Raw genomic sequence first — 20,533 nt, forward strand, 5'->3', positions numbered from 1 at the left:
TTGTGACATCATAATATCATGTCAATAATAACAGGACTACATCACGTTTGGATCAAGCGCTTGTCGGATATTATAAAAGGATATATATTAATTTCATTTTATAAATGCCTTGGTATTCTTCATAAAATTATTTATCATTAGTATTCCTTTTGAAGTAATAACAAACTCGTAACACATTTCACTACAGCTTACAAATCGTAGGCGCCGTTTACCGTATTGGGGATAATATGTCAGTCTTGATTGGTGGAAACCTTGGATTGGTTGCCTCTCCTTCCTTCAAATAGAAGGTTTCATCTTCTCTACCAATGTTTCCGACCCACCATCATTACATCCAATAGGTTTCCATTCTTTCACCAATATTTCCGACCCACCATCATTACTTCAAATAGATTTGCCCTCCTTCACCAATATTTCCAACCCTTCATCCTTACTTCAGATAGGTTTGCCCTCCTTCACCAATATTTCCGACCCACCATCATTACTTCCAATAGATTTGCCCTTCTTCACCAATATTTCCGACCCACCATCATTAGTTCCAAGAGGTTTGCCCTCCTTCACCAATATTTCTGACCCACCATCCTTACTTCCAATAGATTTGCCCTCCTTCACCAATATATCCGACCCTTCGTTCTTACTTTCAATAGATTTGCCCTCCTTTACCAATATTTCCGACCCACCATCATTACATCCAATAGGTTTGCCCTCCTTCACCAATATATCCGACCCACCATCATTACTTCCAATAGGTTTGCCCTCCTTCACCAATATATCCGACCCTTCGTTCTTACTTTCAATAGATTTGCCCTCCTTTACCAATATTTCCGACCCACCATCATTACATCCAATAGGTTTGCCCTCCTTCACCAATATATCCGACCCACCATCATTACTTCCAATAGGTTTGCCCTCCTTCACCAATATATCCGACCCTTCGTTCTTACTTTCAATAGATTTGCCCTCCTTTACCAATATTTCTGACCCACCATCATTAGTTCGATAGGTTTGCCCTCCTTCACCAATATTTCCGACCCACCATCATTAGTTCGATAGGTTTGCCCTCCTTCACCAATATTTCCGACCCACCATCATTAGTTCGATAGGTTTGCCCTCCTTCACCAATATTTCCGACCCACCATCATTAGTTCGATAGGTTTGCCCTCCTTCACCAATGTTTCCGACCCACCAATGTGTCCATCCTACCCTCCTGGCTTCCAAGCGAAGGTTTGCCCTCCTTCACCAATATTTCTGACCCACCATCCTTACTTCCAATAGGTTTGCCCTTCTCCACCAATATTTCCGACCCACCATCCTTACTTCCAATAGGTTTGCCCTCCTTCACCAATATTTCCGACCCACCATCATTACTTCCAATAGGTTTGCCCTCCTTCACCAATATTTCCGACCCACCATCATTACTTCCAATAGGTTTGCCCTTCTCCACCAATATTTCCGACCCACCATCATTACTTCCAATAGGTTTGCCCTCCTTCACCAATGTTTCCGACCCACCAATGTGTCCATCCTACCCTCCTGGCTTCCAAGCGAAGGTTTGCCCTCCTTCACCAATATTTCCGACCCACCATCCTTACTTCCAATAGGTTTGCCCTTCTCCACCAATATTTCCGACCCACCATCATTACTTCCAATAGGTTTGCCCTCCTTCACCAATGTTTCCGACCCACCATCCTTACTTCCAATAGGTTTGCCCTCCTTCACCAATGTTTCCGACCCACCAATGTGTCCATCCTACCCTCCTGGCTTCCAAGCGAAGGTTTGCCCTCCTTCACCAATATTTCCGACCCGCCATCATTAGTTCGATAGGTTTGCCCTCCTTCACCAATATTTCCGACCCACCATCCTTACTTCCAATAGGATTGCCCTTCTCCAATATTTCCGACCCACCAATGTGTCCATCCTACCCTCCTGGCTTCCAAGCGAAGGTTTGCCCTCCTTCACCAATATTTCTGACCCACCATCCTTACTTCCAATAGGTTTGCCCTTCTCCACCAATATTTCCGACCCACCATCCTTACTTCCAATAGGTTTGCCCTCCTTCACCAATATTTCCGACCCACCATCATTACTTCCAATAGGTTTGCCCTCCTTCACCAATATTTCCGACCCACCATCATTACTTCCAATAGGTTTGCCCTTCTCCACCAATATTTCCGACCCACCATCATTACTTCAAATAGATTTGCCCTCCTTCACCAATATTTCCGACCCTTCATCCTTACTTCAGATAGGTTTGCCCTCCTTCACCAATATTTCCGACCCACCATCCTTACTTCCAATAGGTTTGCCCTCCTTCACCAATGTTTCCGACCCACCAATGTGTCCATCCTACCCTCCTGGCTTCCAAGCGAAGGTTTGCCCTCCTTCACCAATATTTCCGACCCACCATCCTTACTTCCAATAGGTTTGCCCTTCTCCACCAATATTTCCGACCCACCATCATTACTTCCAATAGGTTTGCCCTCCTTCACCAATATTTCCGACCCACCATCCTTACTTCCAATAGGTTTGCCCTCCTTCACCAATGTTTCCGACCCACCAATGTGTCCATCCTACCCTCCTGGCTTCCAAGAGAAGGTTTCCCCTTCTACACCAATACTTCCATTCTGCTGTCATGTCTTCTAACAGAAGGTGTATCCACCCTCCCCGCCAATGTTTCCATCCCACTCTCTTACTTTCCACAGCTTCCCCTCTGACAACTGTTTTCGTCCTTCTTTCCTGTCTTCCAATCAGTTTCTCCTCCCCTTCCATATAAGCCTTGTTTATTTGCTCATCGCCAGTCGGCGTCCATTTCTACTAACATACTACTGTTCCCCACAACCAAAGCATTGATATCGATGATTCTTCATGGTGTTCACAAAAGAAATAATTTTAGCTTTCTTGTCATTCCCCCTTTAATAATCTCTAAAATGTGGTAATATTGTATCCGCATTTCATATAGATCTTCCAATACTCTTCTAATCATAATGGGTACTGACAAACTTTAAACAATCTGGAAGTAAATATCGAAGGAGGAACAAAACAGTTTGTTTTTAACAAAGACAAAATTAAATCAGTGTTTGGTCAGTGAAGTTTAAGAGCTGGCTTTAAAAGAATCTATCGTGGGGCTGGAGGAAGTTTTTCCACTCGGATATGATCGAGTGAAGAATTCAGCGATTCTGGTTTCAGAGTGGGAAATTGGGAAGGAAAGTAGATGACCATGCCTGGAGTGATGGTATCTGTAAGATTTTGCTAAGGTGACATCGTTGTTGACGATCTTACGAAGCATGGCCAAACATGCAATTACGCAAGTGGGCGCAATTTTAAATTGTCCAGCATTTCAGACTCTCTAGAGGTACGGTGATTGTATTTGTACTAAGAAGCACATACCGTGCAGTCCTGCCCTGTGTCGCTCTATATTGCCCGTCATGCTCGTTAGATCAACATACCTTCCGGAGTATATAGAAGACATCTCCCGGCTTTGGAATACGACTAGTGATATCGACCATTGGCTTCTTATTGCTGAATATGACGGAACTGCAGTTTGTTATTCCTCTTGTGCGTAAATACACGTCCTCTCCTAGTCCTAGTGGTACTTGCTCTCCCAGTTACCTGACAAAACGTGACGGTTCCAACCATTTAAGGAAAGTAAGGTCATCTGCAAAGTCATGATTAGTAGTATATTTAGATTACCCTTTTCCATGAATGTAGACTGGCTTCTTCATTGTCAAGTTCATAACCACTCATAGCCCTGTTGCTGACAATATGACCACTCATAGCCCTGTTGCTGACAATATGACCACTCATAGCCCTGTTGCTGACAATATGACACCAAATATTTTCAAAACAGACAATTTAACCCATTATCATGACACTTGGTCTCTTAGTTAATGACCAAAAGTTGTTCAAAGATTTTGACATATTTGACTCCTGTGACCTTGAAAGTAGGTAAAGGTAATTCATTCTTTGTAACGTTCATCTCGACATGCTACTAGCCCAATATCACCTCCCTGGGATGCTTAGTTAATGCGAATAAGTTCTTAAAAGATTTAAACATATTTGACATCTGTGACCTTGAAACTAGATCAAGGTCATTAATTTCAACAAACTATATAGGCCTTTATCCCAGCATACTACTGGCTCAATAGCATGACCCTGGGCCTCTGGGTTTTTGAGAAGTCATCAAAAGATTTAAACACATTTGACCTATGTGACCTTGAATGTAGGTCAACATCGTTCATTTTAGCAAATTTGGTAGCCCTTCACCCCAGCATGCTACACACCGAATATCAAGTCCCTGGGCATGTATACCAATTATACATGTACAGAATGAATAGAATCATCAACCTTTATCTCAACTTCTTCCATTGCTTGTGTCCTTTGTCCCATCCTTCAAATGTCTAGTTCCTATGACTAAGGAAGGCTGCAGCACACATTTGTCACACTTGTCTCCAATAATGAAGGTGCAAGATTGTGTCTATTGTTTTTGTTTCTCCTTTTCATCTCATCCATCCCTTATTTCTTTTCTTCCCTTTCCTCTATTTCTTCTTTACCTTTTACCCCTGCAAGTGTCTTCTAGATGTCAGTCATCAGATGACCATGGTAGTGCTGTGGACACTGCTGTGGACACTGATAAGTCATCATGCGATGATCAACACTAGTTTTTTTTTCAAAATGTCTCCCTGTCATTCTGGAGGCACTGTGGTCTAGTAGTACGACTCATGGCTACATTACTGAAGGGTCTTTAGTTCAAGTCCCAGCTGGGGGGTTGTGTTGTATCTATGAACATGACTCTTTACTCTCTTAGCTTCCAGTCGACTCAGGAGTATGTGTTAGGGCAGTGCAAGAAATGCTGTATGTAAGGTGTTAATGCCAAATGGCTAAGCTCCGGCTGTATGCTCCCCAGGGAGTTGAGAAAGACACTGGCTGGTTGGTAAAGGCACAATAACCATGGTTAATAATTTGTGAAGCCCTTTGAGACCACCATGTTGCTGTAGTATATAAAACTCCAAATTAATATTATAATTATTATTCTGTATAGGAAGTGTTTTAATAGGAAAATTTACATGGACATCCCCACATGGTATATCCTTACTTAGTAATTTGGACCAGATGCATCAATGTATAGAACCAGGTTGTTTTTTTTTAAAGAATCAAATCTTTTCTATAATACAAAAGATAAAATGAACACAATATAAAATTAATGCATTTTAATGGGGGCAATATTCACTTTTCAAAGCAACAGATCCTGTTTCTTCAAATTCATGTCAGTAAATTAAAGAACCAATACACCAAACATGTCCTTCTCATAAGGTGTGGTATATCCTCGCCTTTCACCGATATTTAACAAAAATCACATAAATCCAACTCATAATTTTAAAACAAATTTGCATAAGTCTCCCGTTCTACATAGGTATCTAGAGCGAATTCCCATGGTTCAATCCGGATATAAACATTTCTGCAACACCTTGATGAAAAAATCCGGGTGAATTTACAAATACCTATAGTTCTTCTATCTCTAAGAAAATATTCCTGTAAATTCACATGAATTCACAGATTTGATATGAACCTACTGCAAAAGTACGATTTTAGAGGTAATCTGATTTTAGCGTTTTTCATGCCGAAGTCATTCAGCTAACTTCTGATTGTGCTAATTACACTGTCTTTATACTATTTTCTTTCACCAGTATTGTTGTTGTACTAATTCCTCATAAATCTATTCTAATTCTATTAAGCATTGAAATTAGAGTGCCCTAAAATATGTACATTTACTATATTTCCATGTAGAAAAGAACCATTTTATATAGGAATTTTAGGATTTTTAAATAAATCCATTCTCTTCTTATTGTAGAAATTCCATTTGATTCACATAGGAGAGGTAACTTCAGTGTTGACAAAAGTACATAGCTAGGGTCAGTAATAACTATGACAACCATCACAAGTCCTTGGCGATCTTCATTCTCAAGGAAATTCCCATTAATGTTAACAGATGCTGAGTATTTCTCCATGAGAACCAGTCAATAACTTAGCAAACAGGAAGGCAGCTCATACTCTGAAAATAACAAATAAACAATTTAAACTAAAGTGGGGAAATTCCCAATGAACCAACGCCTATTCAGTGTAGTTTAGGAAAAAGTTCGTCTTCTAGGTTTCAGGAGGATACCACATGGTATGCAGGGCACTCTTAAAAAGAAGAAAAATCAAGGTATAAAAGATGAGCAGCAACTCCAGAGTCCAGGTTTGAAATTTGTAAATCTTCAATGTGATTGATTGCGTACCTTGAATTTGTATTCAATTTCAGTTTTTCCCCTATATTAAACAGCATTTAATTTTGCAGTGTTATTTTCATGCCTTCGTTTATAGAATTCGAGGAAAAATAGGCTGGTCCTGGTTTGTCATTTATACAAACTTCACATGACTTTTTACTTTTGCCATTTTACCTGATCAAGTATTCTACACTGGGATATTTGGCTGATATGACACCAAACATGAAAATGGCAAAACTTATAAATGTTAAATGTAAACTTTATTTAATTTACAACAATTGCGAAACATGTTAAACCAACTTATATTTATCATTCTTAATAGCCGGATGGAACTGCATGAGGAGTCACTGTGGGAAGAGGCAAGAGTACCCACAGAAAACCCACATTGTTCAGCAGGTGACCCACACCTTTTTCATGTCGGATCAGGAAATTGAACCCCTAAGTGAAAGACTTGTACACTGTGCCATCTGACTAACCTCAAATCCAATGTATCCATTTGCATGTAAACGGTTTTTAAAGTATTATTGTGTATGCAATGTACATATTATCGGTTTTTAAGTATTATTGTGTATATATGTGAATGTACATTTTATTTCTTTGGTGATAAGCAAGTATGTGTATTGTATCATTGTTTGCATTAATCTCAAAACAACTTGTGTTTGTAAAAATATTCAGAACTGGAAATCTTGTCTGCATTGGTCAACTCATGGTAATCCTACCTTGAAAAAGCATGAAAATGACACTGTCAAACTCTCATTATTATATTTCAAAATGTATGTACGTCATATGTACTGCAATAAGCTTAAGAGCCTAACACACAACCATTGACTAAATTTGGATGTGCAGATATCACAGAAACTGCAAAAACTATCATTTTTATTCCAGTATTGAATATGTTAATGATAACATTTTCATTGTATACCTTAACATGTCAAAATTCTATGAGTTCACAACAAGTGATATCTTGTAAATATCTTAGTTTAATTGTGTGTTTGTTTTTGTTTAACATCCAGCCAGGGTCATTTAAGGACATGTCAGGTTTTGGAGGTGGAGGATAGCCGGAGTACCCGAAGAAAAACTACTGCCCTACACTCAGTACCTTGCAACTGCCCCACGTAGGTTTCCAACTCGCTAAAGGACAGCCTCCCCTGATTTAAGATGCATGCATGAGGTGTATGTGTGTGTTTTGGAAGACAGTGGTATGTTTGTGTGTGTCTCCTTGTGATAGCACAGAGCTGATACCAATTTTATAGTAGTACCTCTCCGAAGTATACTAAAACACCCCGCAGAACACCCCACCCGGTCACATTATACTGACAACAGGCGAAAACCTAAAATGCTATCTACCTGCAGTATGGCTGAAATTGGCACCCCTCCTTTTGATTATTGAAGGATAAATAAACAGAGGAAGGAATGAGAGCGGCCAATATAATCTGCCAGGAATCAATAACACAATATCAAACTTACTTTTTCACAATTTGGACCACATCTTCGTCACTTAAAACATGATCCTTGCCAACTTTCTGGGGCTGATGTTTCACTGATGATCCCCAAACCAACGCACTGAAAAAACCAACATATATATAGAATATGGCCAGGTTCACAGGGACTTAGCACAATATGTCAACGCCATGGTCCATGTATTTGTATAATAAATACTTTGGGGATGGAAAACTGTGCCAAATATGAGTCTAATGTCTGTAAGGGTAAGCAGTGGTGTAACAGGTGATTTAGTCAGGCTGTTACACAGAGATTTGTATCATTCTAATCAATGGATGTAAATAGAAAAAGCAGTAAATTACTAGCATGGCTGTGAGAATTATGAAAATTCAGATTTTTACAAGAGACATGGTTTGACTTATTACAAGGCATGAGCTGATTACTAGGTAAATACAGTATTTGACTAAAGACTTTACAAGAATCTTGTTATTAAAAGGCAGAACTGAATTTTTATTTAAGTCAAGCATATTCTTCAAGTTTGAGATAACTAAGTTTGACTACATGTATTCCTATAATAAATTTCCAATGTGTGGATTCAAAAACTTTAAGATTTTTTTTCAATCTAAACAGCACGATCATCTTTTTCAAATTTCAGAATAATTCATAAATGATAATAAACTGGATGAAAGATAACAGAGTTACTTCCCTTCCCTGCCAGAACTAGTTGGCAGGGGAGATAACTTACTATTTGAATTCTTTTAGTAAACTTCTGTGGAGTTTGTTGGCGAAATCTTCTATTGAACTCTTGCCATCTTTTAAAACAACTGGTGAAGTGTAATCTGGAAGCTGTCCTTTAGGTTTTGTGTATCTGTGGGGAAAACAGAATAGACAAAGCTAAATTGTATGTGGATAATCATCAGGGGCGGGTTCGTTTGTGTGGACATAGCGGTTTGTCTGTTTTTAAATGTAATACTTTAGTCAAAGAGCTTGATATAATGTTAATAGAAGCCTTGAAAGTCTTTGTTAAGGCTCCTCTGAAAACAACAAGATCACCAGGTCCCTCCTTAACTCATAAACAAATAACTATGGTCCAACTGGCCCAACCAATTAACGAAAACGGCCCAGGTTTACATAGAAAGTATTCATGATGCTTTTTACCTGAATGTCGGAAACATTTAATTATCTTGGAAATATAAAGCATTTAATATAAAGCATTATAGATACTTTTCTACAACTGAAAAAAACCTTGAAAAAATGTGCCGGAATGATAAACAAATGTGCAGGAATTATCTGAACAATAACATTTATACTTTACATCAGCATACCAGTTCGAAGATAAGAAGAAAATAATTATCAATTTCTGCAAGTGGTGGGTTGCTAGTTGTCAGGAAATAACTCAATATTTTCCAATGTGAATAACTTTTTATGATGGTGATGTTACTGTTTTTGCTTGCTCAATAAGTTACCTCATGACAGTTTATAAAGTGTACTCACATTCGAACAAGGCCAAGGTAGTTCCACATCTTCTCCAGGAGGTCGTCAAAGTTCCACTTGTGATGTGCTGATATGGGCACGCAGTGAGGTATTTTGTAAATTATTTCTAACTCCTAACACAAAGAAACGCCATCAATAAATACAAAATCAATTTTAGAAAGGGATTTGTACATTTCTATATGCAAATACAAAAAGTAGTTGTACTAATTGTTTACTCTCATAAAATCAATATAGGTCAAGACTTTCATTAGTAAAAAAAAACAAAACAAAAAAACAGTTAAATTGCAAATTACGTAGGAATCTTCAGACAGTTTCACATCTCTTTTAATTCAAAGATAATAATAATAGAAGATAACATTCAGCTCTATCTAATCCAGGGTCCATTAAAGTTCAGCATGCCTATTATTTCAGTAAAAACTTTTTTCGGTATTTCATGAGATCAACAATCAACAAGCTCTTTATACACAAACAAGAGGCCCACAGGGCCTGTATCGCTCACATGGTTGGATTTGACCAAACATCAAAATATGTTCATGTTCAATTTGTTAATAGCTTTATTTGTTAATGTCTAACAACACTCTATATAGTTGTGGGGAATATCATTTTTTCCCAGAAAAACTGGATCATTACAATGGAATGTCATGATCCATTTATCATATTGACTACTTGATTCTGGTACAACTGGTGCCATTAAATGGGACACTCTATACAAGTGAAATGTCATTCAGTATCCACTATATTCTATGCAACTCGGAAGCCTTAAATGAGATTGTTACGGAGCATTCTGGTGAAGGTTGCGCTTTGTTTATCACAATGGCTGGTTCTGGCACAAATGAAATTAACACTACAAAGAGTTCTACAAAGTGACAACTTTATCTATTTACCTCGATGGATATCTGGTCTATCTTGTTGAGCAGGTATATACAGGGAATGTAAACCCGGTTCCCTTCTATCACATCAATGAGCTCCTCGGATGTGGAATCAACTCGGAGGACAATGTCAGCATTGTGGATCTTATATTCATTCAAAATCGTCTTTACTAAATCCAAGTCCAATTCTGATTGTGTCACCTGTAACAAATACTTCAAACTGAGTTTTTTTATCAAAATTCTTAAACCTTGACCCATATTCATGAAATCATTCTCATGCTCAAACGTGAAACCTGTGCTCAACCCCATTTTCTTTAAACTCGCTATAAAATAACAAACAGCAGTTTATAGAGAGAAACCCAAAAAATATCTCACTGGAAGTCCAACAGCTCCTTTAACCCTTTCACCCCTACTGACCATATTGGACTTAAACTTATGAAAGAATGGCAGAGTCCACGTTAGTTTCTTAGGGTTGAAAGGGTTAAATCATTGTAAAAATTTAAATTTCGATATCAGACTTATCACCTAAAGCATACAAGTCTGAGCACAAAATGAATATTTGAGCACGAGTATGATTTCATGAAAACAAGCACTGGTATTTATTTATTCAACTCGCTTTTCAACTCCAGATTGCCTATCCTCAGTAAACTATAACACAAATATTCATTTCTACAAATGCTTTGACATGAACTTTATTTCATTATCCGATTCAAATATTAACTTTTATTTAAGACATGCAATATAATAAACAACTGTAGAACAGCCAACACAGTAAAGTTCAATGTTTGCTGGAAGCAGACTAATAGAATCTTTTACCCCCTTGGGGGTGAGACAGGGGATCTCAACCCGAGGGGGAGATTCTTAAGCTGCGAAACACGAGGCTTGCCAAGTGTTTGGCAGCTTAATTATGTTACCTGGGGCTAACCTACCAATGTTTGCTGGAAGCAGACAAACTTATCTTGGCTTGCTGTGTGACTACCAATGTTTGCTGGAAGCAGACAAACTTATCTTGGCTTGCTGTGTGACCTACCAGTGTTTTCTGTAAGCAGACAAACTTATCTTGGCTTGCTGTTTGACCTACCAATGTTTGCTGGAAGCAGACAATTTTATCTTGGCCTGCTGTGTGACCTACCAGTGTTTTCTGTAAGCAGACAAACTTATCTTGGCCTGCTGTGTGACCTACGGAAGTAGACAAACTTATCTTGGCTTGCTCTGTGACCTACCAATGTTTGCATGTTGATTCCTCCCTTCTCCTTCCTTTTGAACCCAATTTGTGGTGGATCTTTGTTGAGCCGGATACCAAATCCTTCCAATTCCTTTTCTATAAGGTTTTTATGCTGTAGTGGTTTCAGCACATCAAGCACGATAAAAATTAATCCTGCTGTTCTTGCGACTGAAAAAAAAATAAAAAATAGAATTATGAATTCAATCTTCATCCCACATCGATGGCGATGACAGCAGTACTGTAACTCCAGGCTCCAAGAACTTAATATTTGAAAAGTAAAAAAATCTAAAAATTACAAATGATCAAAATCAACAAAATTAATGTAGAAAATGTTAAATATTGCATTGAGTGAAACTAAACCTTGCATTAAATAAGGTAAATTTTTCATGAACTTGCCTGCTATGACCTGTTTTCCTCTACCCTTGCCATCTTTAGCACCTTCAATAATACCAGGCAAATCCAGCAACTGAAAAAGAAAAATATTAATTCAAGATAATCCTGATATTTAATTTAAGGGTTTGGTTTGGTGTTTGGTATTGCTTTACGTCCTATCAACAGCTACAGTTTACTACAGTTTACTACAGCTTACTACAGTTTACTACAGTTTACTACAGCTTACTACAGTTTACTACAGTTTACTACAGCTTACTACAGTTTACTACAGTTTACTACAGTTTACTACAGCTTACTACAGTTTACTACAGTTTACTACAGTTTACTACAGCTTACTACAGTTTACTACAGCTTACTACAGTTTACTACAGCTTACTACAGTTTACTACAGCTTACTACAGCTTACTACAGTTTACTACAGCTTACTACAGCTTACTACAGTTTACTACAGTTTACTACAGCTTACTACAGCTTACTACAGCTTACTACAGTTTACTACAGCTTACTACAGCTTACTACAGTTTACTACAGTTTACTACAGCTTACTACAGTTTACTACAGTTTACTACAGCTTACTACAGCTTACAGCTTACTACAGCTTACTACAGTTTACTACAGCTTACTACAGCTTACAGCTTAACTACAGTTTACAGTTTACTACAGCTTACTACAGTTTACTACAGTTTACTACAGCTTACTACAGTTTACTACAGCTTACTACAGTTTACTACAGCTTACTACAGTTTACTACAGCTTACTACAGTTTACTACAGCTTACTACAGTTTACTACAGCTTACTTTCACACACCCCTTCTAATCAGTGCATGGATAATTAACTGATTTTGTGCTTGTAAGTTGAAGGATGGATTTAATGTAGTTGGAAAGCAGAAAACTATGCAGTGGAGTCTTTATTTCTTATACATATTGTTTATAAAGTGACATTACTATGATAATTATTCTCATAGTAATATTTTCAGAGCATGTATTTTAATTTTCTAATAAATGGTGCTTTCTTCTTGAGATTTTAACGAATGCTAACCAGATGGCTACACTTGTGCTGTAGCTATAGACATTTGTTGACTAATATACATCAGATGAATTGCATCACCATTTTAATCATAAGATCATAGCTGCACTTAAACATTGTGACGTTTTTAAGACATGTCAACTTTGTATCTATAGAATAATAGGACCTGTTACACTTTTAAACCATGTACACACTCGATCATCATGTGCTATTGGTAAATTAAGTCAGAATCTTGAAAACACTCAAACATCTAGTCAATATTGCATTTGAATAAAACATTCCAGTGACCTTAGAGTAGCGAAAACGCTAGAACCTTTGGATTACCACAATGTGTATGAATGAAACATTCCTCTGACTGAACGGGCTTGTATTTAGTTTTCAGAGTTTTCACCACAACAGCTACTGCAAAATGCACCAGAAGCAAACAACTTGTTTTCAGCCAGTATGCCTAATTATTTGGAGAAGAGTATCAGAAGACTTTATATAACCAAGTGTCTAACATTCTACTTTCTATAAATTTACAGAAGGAGGGAAGACAAGATAAAGAACAGAAAGACAGATGGACGGACACAATCGAAACTACAGTCTCCCATTAAGGGGACTTATTATCAGGAGCTTTCTGAGAAACTGAATGAAATGCAGCTTTGAAGTGGAAGTTTCCCCAGCTCTCCTAATTTTCAAAGTCACTGAACCATAAAATCTGGATTCTTCAAATGACAGGTGATAAGTTGCCCACTATCTCATCTATAAAATATATATACCAAGTTTGGTTAAAGTCGGAATCCGAATTTCTGAGTAAAAGGCCTAAACGCAAAACTTTAAAGTGAAATATTAAGTCATCACTGCTGCTGGAACAGTGACATTCTAGTTTACTTTTCTAGCTGTTTATCACAAGCAAAACAAAAACTGTTTTGGTGCAGGTGACCTTACCTGTACTTTTGCTCCTTTGTACCTGATGACCCCAGGTACTGTTGTAAGTGTGGTGAACTCATAGGCAGCCACTTCTGAATACACTCCAGCCAGGTTACTTAGTAGGGTGGACTTACCTACGGATGGGAACCCTGTAACATAATTATCGTACATTGTAAACCCATGGACGGGAACCCTGTAATATAATCATCGTACATTGTAAACCAATGGAAGGTAACCCTGTAATATAATCATCGTACATTGTAAACCCATGGACGGGAACCCTGTAATACAATCATCATACATTGTAAACCCACAGACATGAACCGTGTAATATAATCATCGTACATTGTAAACCCATGGACGGTAACCCTGTAATATAATCATCGTACATTGTAAACCCACGGACATGAACCCTGTAATATATCATCAACGTACATTGTAAACCCACGGACGAGAACCCTGTAATATAATCATCGTACATTGTAAACCCACAGACATGAACCCTGTAATATAATCATCGTACATTGTAAACCCACGGACGGGAACCCTGTAATATAATCATCATACATTGTAAACCCACGGACATGAACCCTGTAATATAATCATCATACATTGTAAACCCATGGACATGAACCCTGTAATATAATCATCGTACATTGTAAACCCATGGACGGGAACCCTGTAATACAATCATCGTACATTGTAAACCCACAGACATGAACCGTGTAATATAATCATCGTACATTGTAAACCCATGGACGGTAACCCTGTAATATAATCATCGTACATTGTAAACCCACGGACATGAACCCTGTAATATATCATCAACGTACATTGTAAACCCACGGACGAGAACCCTGTAATATAATCATCGTACATTGTAAACCCACAGACATGAACCCTGTAATATAATCATCGTACATTGTAAACCCACGGATGGGAACCCTGTAATATAATCATCATACATTGTAAACCCACGGACATGAACCCTGTAATATAATCATCGTACATTGTAAACCCACAGACGCGTACGGGAACCCTGTAATATAATCATCATACATTGTAAACCCATGGACATGAACCCTGTAATATAATCATCGTACATTGTAAACCCACGGACGGGAACCCTGTAACATAATCATCGTACATTGTAAACCCACGGACATGAACCCTGTAATATAATCACCGTACATTGTAAACCCACTGACATGAACCCTGTAATATAATCATCATACATTGTAAACCCATGGACGGTAACCCTGTAATATAATCATCATACATTGTAAACCCACGGACGGGAACCCTGTAATATAATCATCGTACATTGTAAACCCACGGACGGAAAACCTGTAACATAATCATCGTACATTGTAAACCCATGGACGGGAACCCTGTAATATAATCATTGTACATTGTAAACCCACGGACATGAACCCTGTAATATAATCATCATACATTGTAAACCCATGGACGGTAACCCTGTAATATAATCATCATACATTGTAAACCCACGGACGGGAACCCTGTAATATAATCATCGTACATTGTAAACCCACGGACGGAAAACCTGTAACATAATCATCGTACATTGTAAACCCATGGACGGGAACCCTGTAATATAATCATTGTACATTGTAAACCCACGGACATGAACCCTGTAATATAATCATCATACATTGTAAACCCACGGACATGAACCCTGTAATATAATCATCGTACATTGTAAACCCACGGACATGAACCCTGTAATATAATCACCGTACATTGTAAACCCACGGACATGAACCCTGTAATATAATCATCGTACATTGTAAACCCACGGACATGAACCCTGTAATATAATCACCGTACATTGTAAACCCACGGACATGAACCCTGTAATATAATCATCATACATTGTAAACCCACTGACATGAACCCTGTAATATAATCATCGTACATTGTAAACCCACGGACATGAACCCTGTAATATAATCATCGTACATTGTAAACCCACGGACGGGAACCCTGTAATATAATCATCGTACATTGTAAACCCACGGACATGAACCCTGTAATATAATCACCGTACATTGTAAACCCACGGACATGAACCCTGTAATATAATCATCGTACATTGTAAACCCACGGACATGAACCCTGTAATATATTATCATCGTACATTGAAGTTACAGAGTAGGCATACCAAGAGACAGGACGGCTGTGATGGCCATTTGCAGCTTTTTTTTTGTTTGATGTTTCAGACAAGTCCTTTACCATTTCCATAATTGTATGCATCATAACACTAAGAGTTATAATGGGAACACAAAATTTGAGTGAGTTCTATAGGAAATGCATTGGTCAATGATTCAAAATCTGAGCCCCCAAAACCACTGCACAAACCACATGCTTTTCCATAATGCTTTTTCAGCAGAACATGTACCATATTTATCCTGCAATAAGCCCTGTCTGGTAATAAGCTCACCCATCACTGCTTTTCCAAGTTGTTTTCAGCAAAATATGTACCTTATTTAACCTAAAATAAGCCCCAGTCTGGTAATTAGCTCATCCATTGCTATCTATTATAGTTCAGTAGAAATGCAATTTCTACAATTTCACAGCCCTGTAGTAAGCCCCTTCTATACTTTGAGTCATAGACTGTGTGTTTTTCCCAGGGCTTATTCCAGAATAAATATGGTATATGAGATATTCCCAAAGACAAGGTAATGTAAAAGAGTACAAGTCACCTTACTATCTCTGGCTGGTAGGAACTTTCCATTTACCCTAGCATGGAGAAGTAGGGAGTTCGCTAAAGACAGGTTACTAGTTTGAGATCCAGTGAGGCAGAAGATTTAATTTTGCTGCTTCCATTTAGATAAATACCTTTCGGTACCTTGAACCTTTGATGCCTAGGTAGGCTGACTTTACCTACAAATCCTATCCTGGCGTCTCCAGTCTTTGCCACGTCAAACCCTTCGCCTGCACCCCCACCGCCACCTTTAGGCTCAATTAGCTCTCGTCGGAGTTTGGCCAGTCGTGCCTTCAGCAAACCTAAATGGCCCATGGTAGCTTTATTTCTTTGGGTCCGATTCATCTGTAATAGAGAAATATCAATATGTATGTATCACCATGTGTGGTTTGTCTGTCCATCAAAATATTTCTTTAATCTTTTTTACCAGCCAACACTTCAGGGGAGAAAACTCCCTCTAAAAATCAGGCTCCAATATTAAATAACTCTGCCACAAAGTGCAGAGGACTAGTAAAAAGTATAGTTAGCTTAGTGTAGCAGCATAAGTCAGTTTACAGGCTTGTGGCTTTAACTACATTGACAGGAATTAATTAGCTATATCTGTTAAAGGCCCAATTGGACACCAAATGACAAAATTAGCTGTGTCAGAGTCAAAGTGTACAGTTTAGATAACGATCCTTTAGGTTACAACAATATCCATCGTAATGCAGAGTTATCTGCTCTTATAAGCAGGTATTGATTGTTATTTCAGATTGCCCGTTATAAAACCGTTCTAAGATAGATAGCCTACTCTGGGCTTGTACTATGCATTCGCATAATATCAAAATGCGAATACAAACCCTCATATGCAAAAAATAAATCAGGTAGAATAGCAAACTCTGTGAATACTGCTAGCATTCATACTGCCTAGCATGTTGTCAATCTATACCTAGGTATTTACACTGCAGTCCCTTTCGTATTTGAGGCTTTCATGTGTTTGAATATAATATGTATAAGTTGCAAGATCAGCTTAAAGCATTTTACAATCGTTTATTTTACTGCTAAAATGGTGATGCTTGATGCAGAAGTTGACAAGAGTCAAAAACATTCTATGGCAGTTGAGGCCAAGGCTGATGGGAATTGTCTATATAATACTGTTTCTATATGTTTACAAGTGAATAGTATGCATCATTGATGCATTATACAGCAGTTGGTTCGATATTGATCAGTTTTTTCAGTCATTAGGTGATGCAGTCTGTCATAAAGCAACCTGTCATTCAATGGTCTTCCAAGGAGTTTTTTTTTTTTTTTTTTTTTTTTAATCATCTCCCAGAAGTTAATTTTACCGGGAAATACCGTTAATCACTATTTTGCTATTTTGTGATGAAATGAGGCGATTAATTATCTATTTCACTTTTGTGCCTGCTACCACAAGCGCAGGTACTTTGTTCCATAGTTGATACATCTTCGGCTACGTCAAATGTTTTTGGTCCATTTTCTCATCTTCAATTCATTGTCACATGTCAACAGGATAGCATGCCTTGATATTTAACAATTCTTAATCAAGGGATTTTGACAGAAATTTAAAGTAAATCGAAGCTCATCCCCACTTCTAACTTTTCAAGTATTACATCTTGTTGATATAGCTGAGGGGGCCCCGGTGGCCGAGTGGTTAAGGTGTCCCGACACTTTATCACTAGCCCTCCACCACTGGGTTGCGAGTTTCGAAACCTACGTGGGACAGTTGCCAGGTACTGACCATAGGCCGGTGGTTTTTCTCCGGGTACTCCGGCTTTCCTCCACCTCCAAAACCTGGCACGTCCTTAAATGACCCTGGCTGTTAATAGGACGTTAAACAAAAACAAACCAAACCAAAGATATAGCCGAGTAGAGGGGCTTATATTTTTTTTCTGACTGTGCGCTAAGGAGTAGAATTTTTTGTAGTCTGTGAACATGAATTCTCTATGATATAGCATTTCCCTTTTGTCCAATATATAAGATAAGATAATTATATATATAATCCACATAATTTTTTATATGATGTACCTCATTACTAATTAAGGTATCTGCAGGCTGGGGGAGACTGCCAACTTGCGTGAAATATGCCAGTTGGAGTATTGATTTGTTATTTAAAATAGCAAAACTTGCTTAAACATTATATTTTGCAATATATCATTGAATGGTGCATCAATTAACAAGGTAAATAATATTTTACTAAAAAATGTTTACTGAAAGCTTTGTCTACATAGAAACTTATTGTTACTCTACCGGAAGATTTGCATCAATTTTTGGTACTTTCTAAACGTGCAAATATCTTTTTATTTCTGCATATCTTTGATGTTTCATGACTAAATTAATGAGACTTAATTTAATTAGATTTTTTTTTTTTTAAAGTTAACTTTAGAGTGATTTTGGCTATTTTCAGTAACAAAACTATACCTCAGTTGGCGTATAATAGGCGAGTTTGTATTTTTATACCTCAGTTGGCGTATAATAGGCGAGTTTGTATTTTAAACGCAAGTTATTGGTTTTCCCAAACTTGATCCAAGTATGATGTTATGTCGCTTACACATATGTAAAAGGAACGGGCTTGTATAAGTCAGTGTTAAATACGGTCTCTGACACTCAGCCGACGGAGCATGCTTCATTGGCTCAGGAGGTAGAGTTGTGGCTCATCATACAAGAGATGGCTTATCATGCCAGTCACCCATGTTCGATTCCTGTCAGCCACTCGGCTAGTCCGAGTTTTCTCTGGCCCTGTCACCATGTCTGGTGTAGGGCCAGAGCGCACTACTATATGAAAACGTGGAATTATCCGACACCGTTTGGTGTCGCTAAGAATCTGGTGTAAATACAATAAAATCGGGAGTGACATAACACCTACCATACATATATGGATAAAATTATTAAATGAGATATTTATTTACCCCAGAACACCCATTTAGTCCCATCTAGGTGTTTTATTCCGTCTGTATAGACCCTCGCTTTACGCTAATCAAAATTTCGTACTGTTGACCCGCCATTTTGTAAGTGACAGTACGACTAACCACCCGAATCGGAACGCAATGGACCGAAAAGACCACATATGATTTTTATTGTTTTTTTCTTCTTGCATAGTTTAAATTTAGAAAACTAAGCTTATTATTTCCCAAAACCTGTTATATTAAATTCAAAAATTCATTATTTATAAATTATAAGGGGTCAAATATATACAAATAAATGTTGTATTTTTTCGTTTTCGCTCCATCGCGCACTGATTAGGGTAATTAGGCCAACCGCGACCTACATAGTTAACAATATGGCATTGAGTCAAGTATGAAATTTTTACTAGTGTAAAGCGAGGGTCTATACGGACGGAATAAAACACCTAGATGGGACTAAATGGGTGTTCTGGGGTAAAAAATATCTCATTTATCCATATATGTAAGGTAGGTGTTATGTCACTCCCGATTTTATTGTATTTACACCAGATTCTTAGCGACACCAAACGGTGTCGGCTAATTCTACATTTTCATATAGTAGTGCGCTCTGGCCCTACACCTGACATGGTGACAGGGCCATAGAAAACTCGGGCTACCACTCGGCAGGAATGTGAACATTTTCCCTATTCTTTCGAATTCACACAATCATTTATGATTAGTGTTTACTTGCATTAATTGGTGTTAACATAATTTTCTTTACTGCATGAAAGTGTTCGATAGACGTTGTGTAGATGACAATATGACAAGGCGCCATGGTAAATATTTAATTAAGTAGAATATCTAAAAACAAAAATATAGGGTGAAGAATCCTTAACCTGTTGGGACCCTGTGAAAGGGTTTTAATGTTTCACGCAGGTAAACTAACTTAATCATCGATGTGACAGATTTTTCTGTTTCTGTTATGTATTCAATCTATTCAATTTAACCCACTGACAATTACCTCGGCCTCAATCTCTGCGATCCTTTCCAAGATACCCATCTTGTCTTCTTTCACCAAAAACGTGCAACTTCGGCGAGGAGTTGGCTCCCAAAATGACCCGGAAGTACTTCTCCATAAGAAAACCGGAAATAAATACATCAATGCAAGTTTTCGCAATTCTTTTAATTATTTCATTATTTGTCAACAAAAATTAAATCATCACTATTTCTTTGGTGACTACATATAATATTCTAATGACGCACACAAGGAATAAACATAGCCTAAAAACAGCAATATTTATGCAAA

General features: G+C 37.8%; 2 protein-coding genes across 3 annotated transcripts; both read right to left on the minus strand.

Annotated features, from left to right (window-relative positions):
• Positions 1-432: 432 nt before the first annotated feature.
• Positions 433-3,801, minus strand: LOC117332207 (uncharacterized transmembrane protein DDB_G0289901-like). The gene is made up of 5 exons (XM_033891091.1): positions 3,688-3,801; positions 2,331-2,531; positions 1,903-2,151; positions 1,201-1,486; positions 433-1,010 (listed from the first exon to the last, which is right to left on the minus strand). Exons 1-5 carry the CDS (start codon positions 3,799-3,801, stop codon positions 433-435), a joined length of 1,428 nt encoding a protein of 475 aa, XP_033746982.1.
• Positions 3,802-5,189: 1,388 nt separating this feature from the next.
• Positions 5,190-20,360, minus strand: LOC117332801 (developmentally-regulated GTP-binding protein 1-like). 2 transcript variants are annotated; one of them, XM_033891838.1, is made up of 10 exons: positions 20,249-20,360; positions 16,528-16,693; positions 13,639-13,769; positions 11,685-11,754; positions 11,287-11,456; positions 10,079-10,264; positions 9,195-9,307; positions 8,446-8,568; positions 7,728-7,823; positions 5,190-6,046 (listed from the first exon to the last, which is right to left on the minus strand). In XM_033891838.1, exons 1-10 carry the CDS (start codon positions 20,285-20,287, stop codon positions 6,040-6,042), a joined length of 1,101 nt encoding a protein of 366 aa, XP_033747729.1. In that variant the 5' UTR covers positions 20,288-20,360; the 3' UTR covers positions 5,190-6,039. The 2 variants fall into 2 exon arrangements, with proteins under 2 accessions (XP_033747729.1, XP_033747730.1); XM_033891839.1 differs by lacking the exon at positions 5,190-6,046 and having other exon boundaries at positions 7,724-7,823.
• Between the last annotated feature and the right edge of the window lie 173 nt (positions 20,361-20,533).

This window comes from Pecten maximus, chromosome 8 (genome assembly GCF_902652985.1).
Source record: "Pecten maximus chromosome 8, xPecMax1.1, whole genome shotgun sequence".
Classification (NCBI taxonomy): domain Eukaryota; kingdom Metazoa; phylum Mollusca; class Bivalvia; order Pectinida; family Pectinidae; genus Pecten; species Pecten maximus.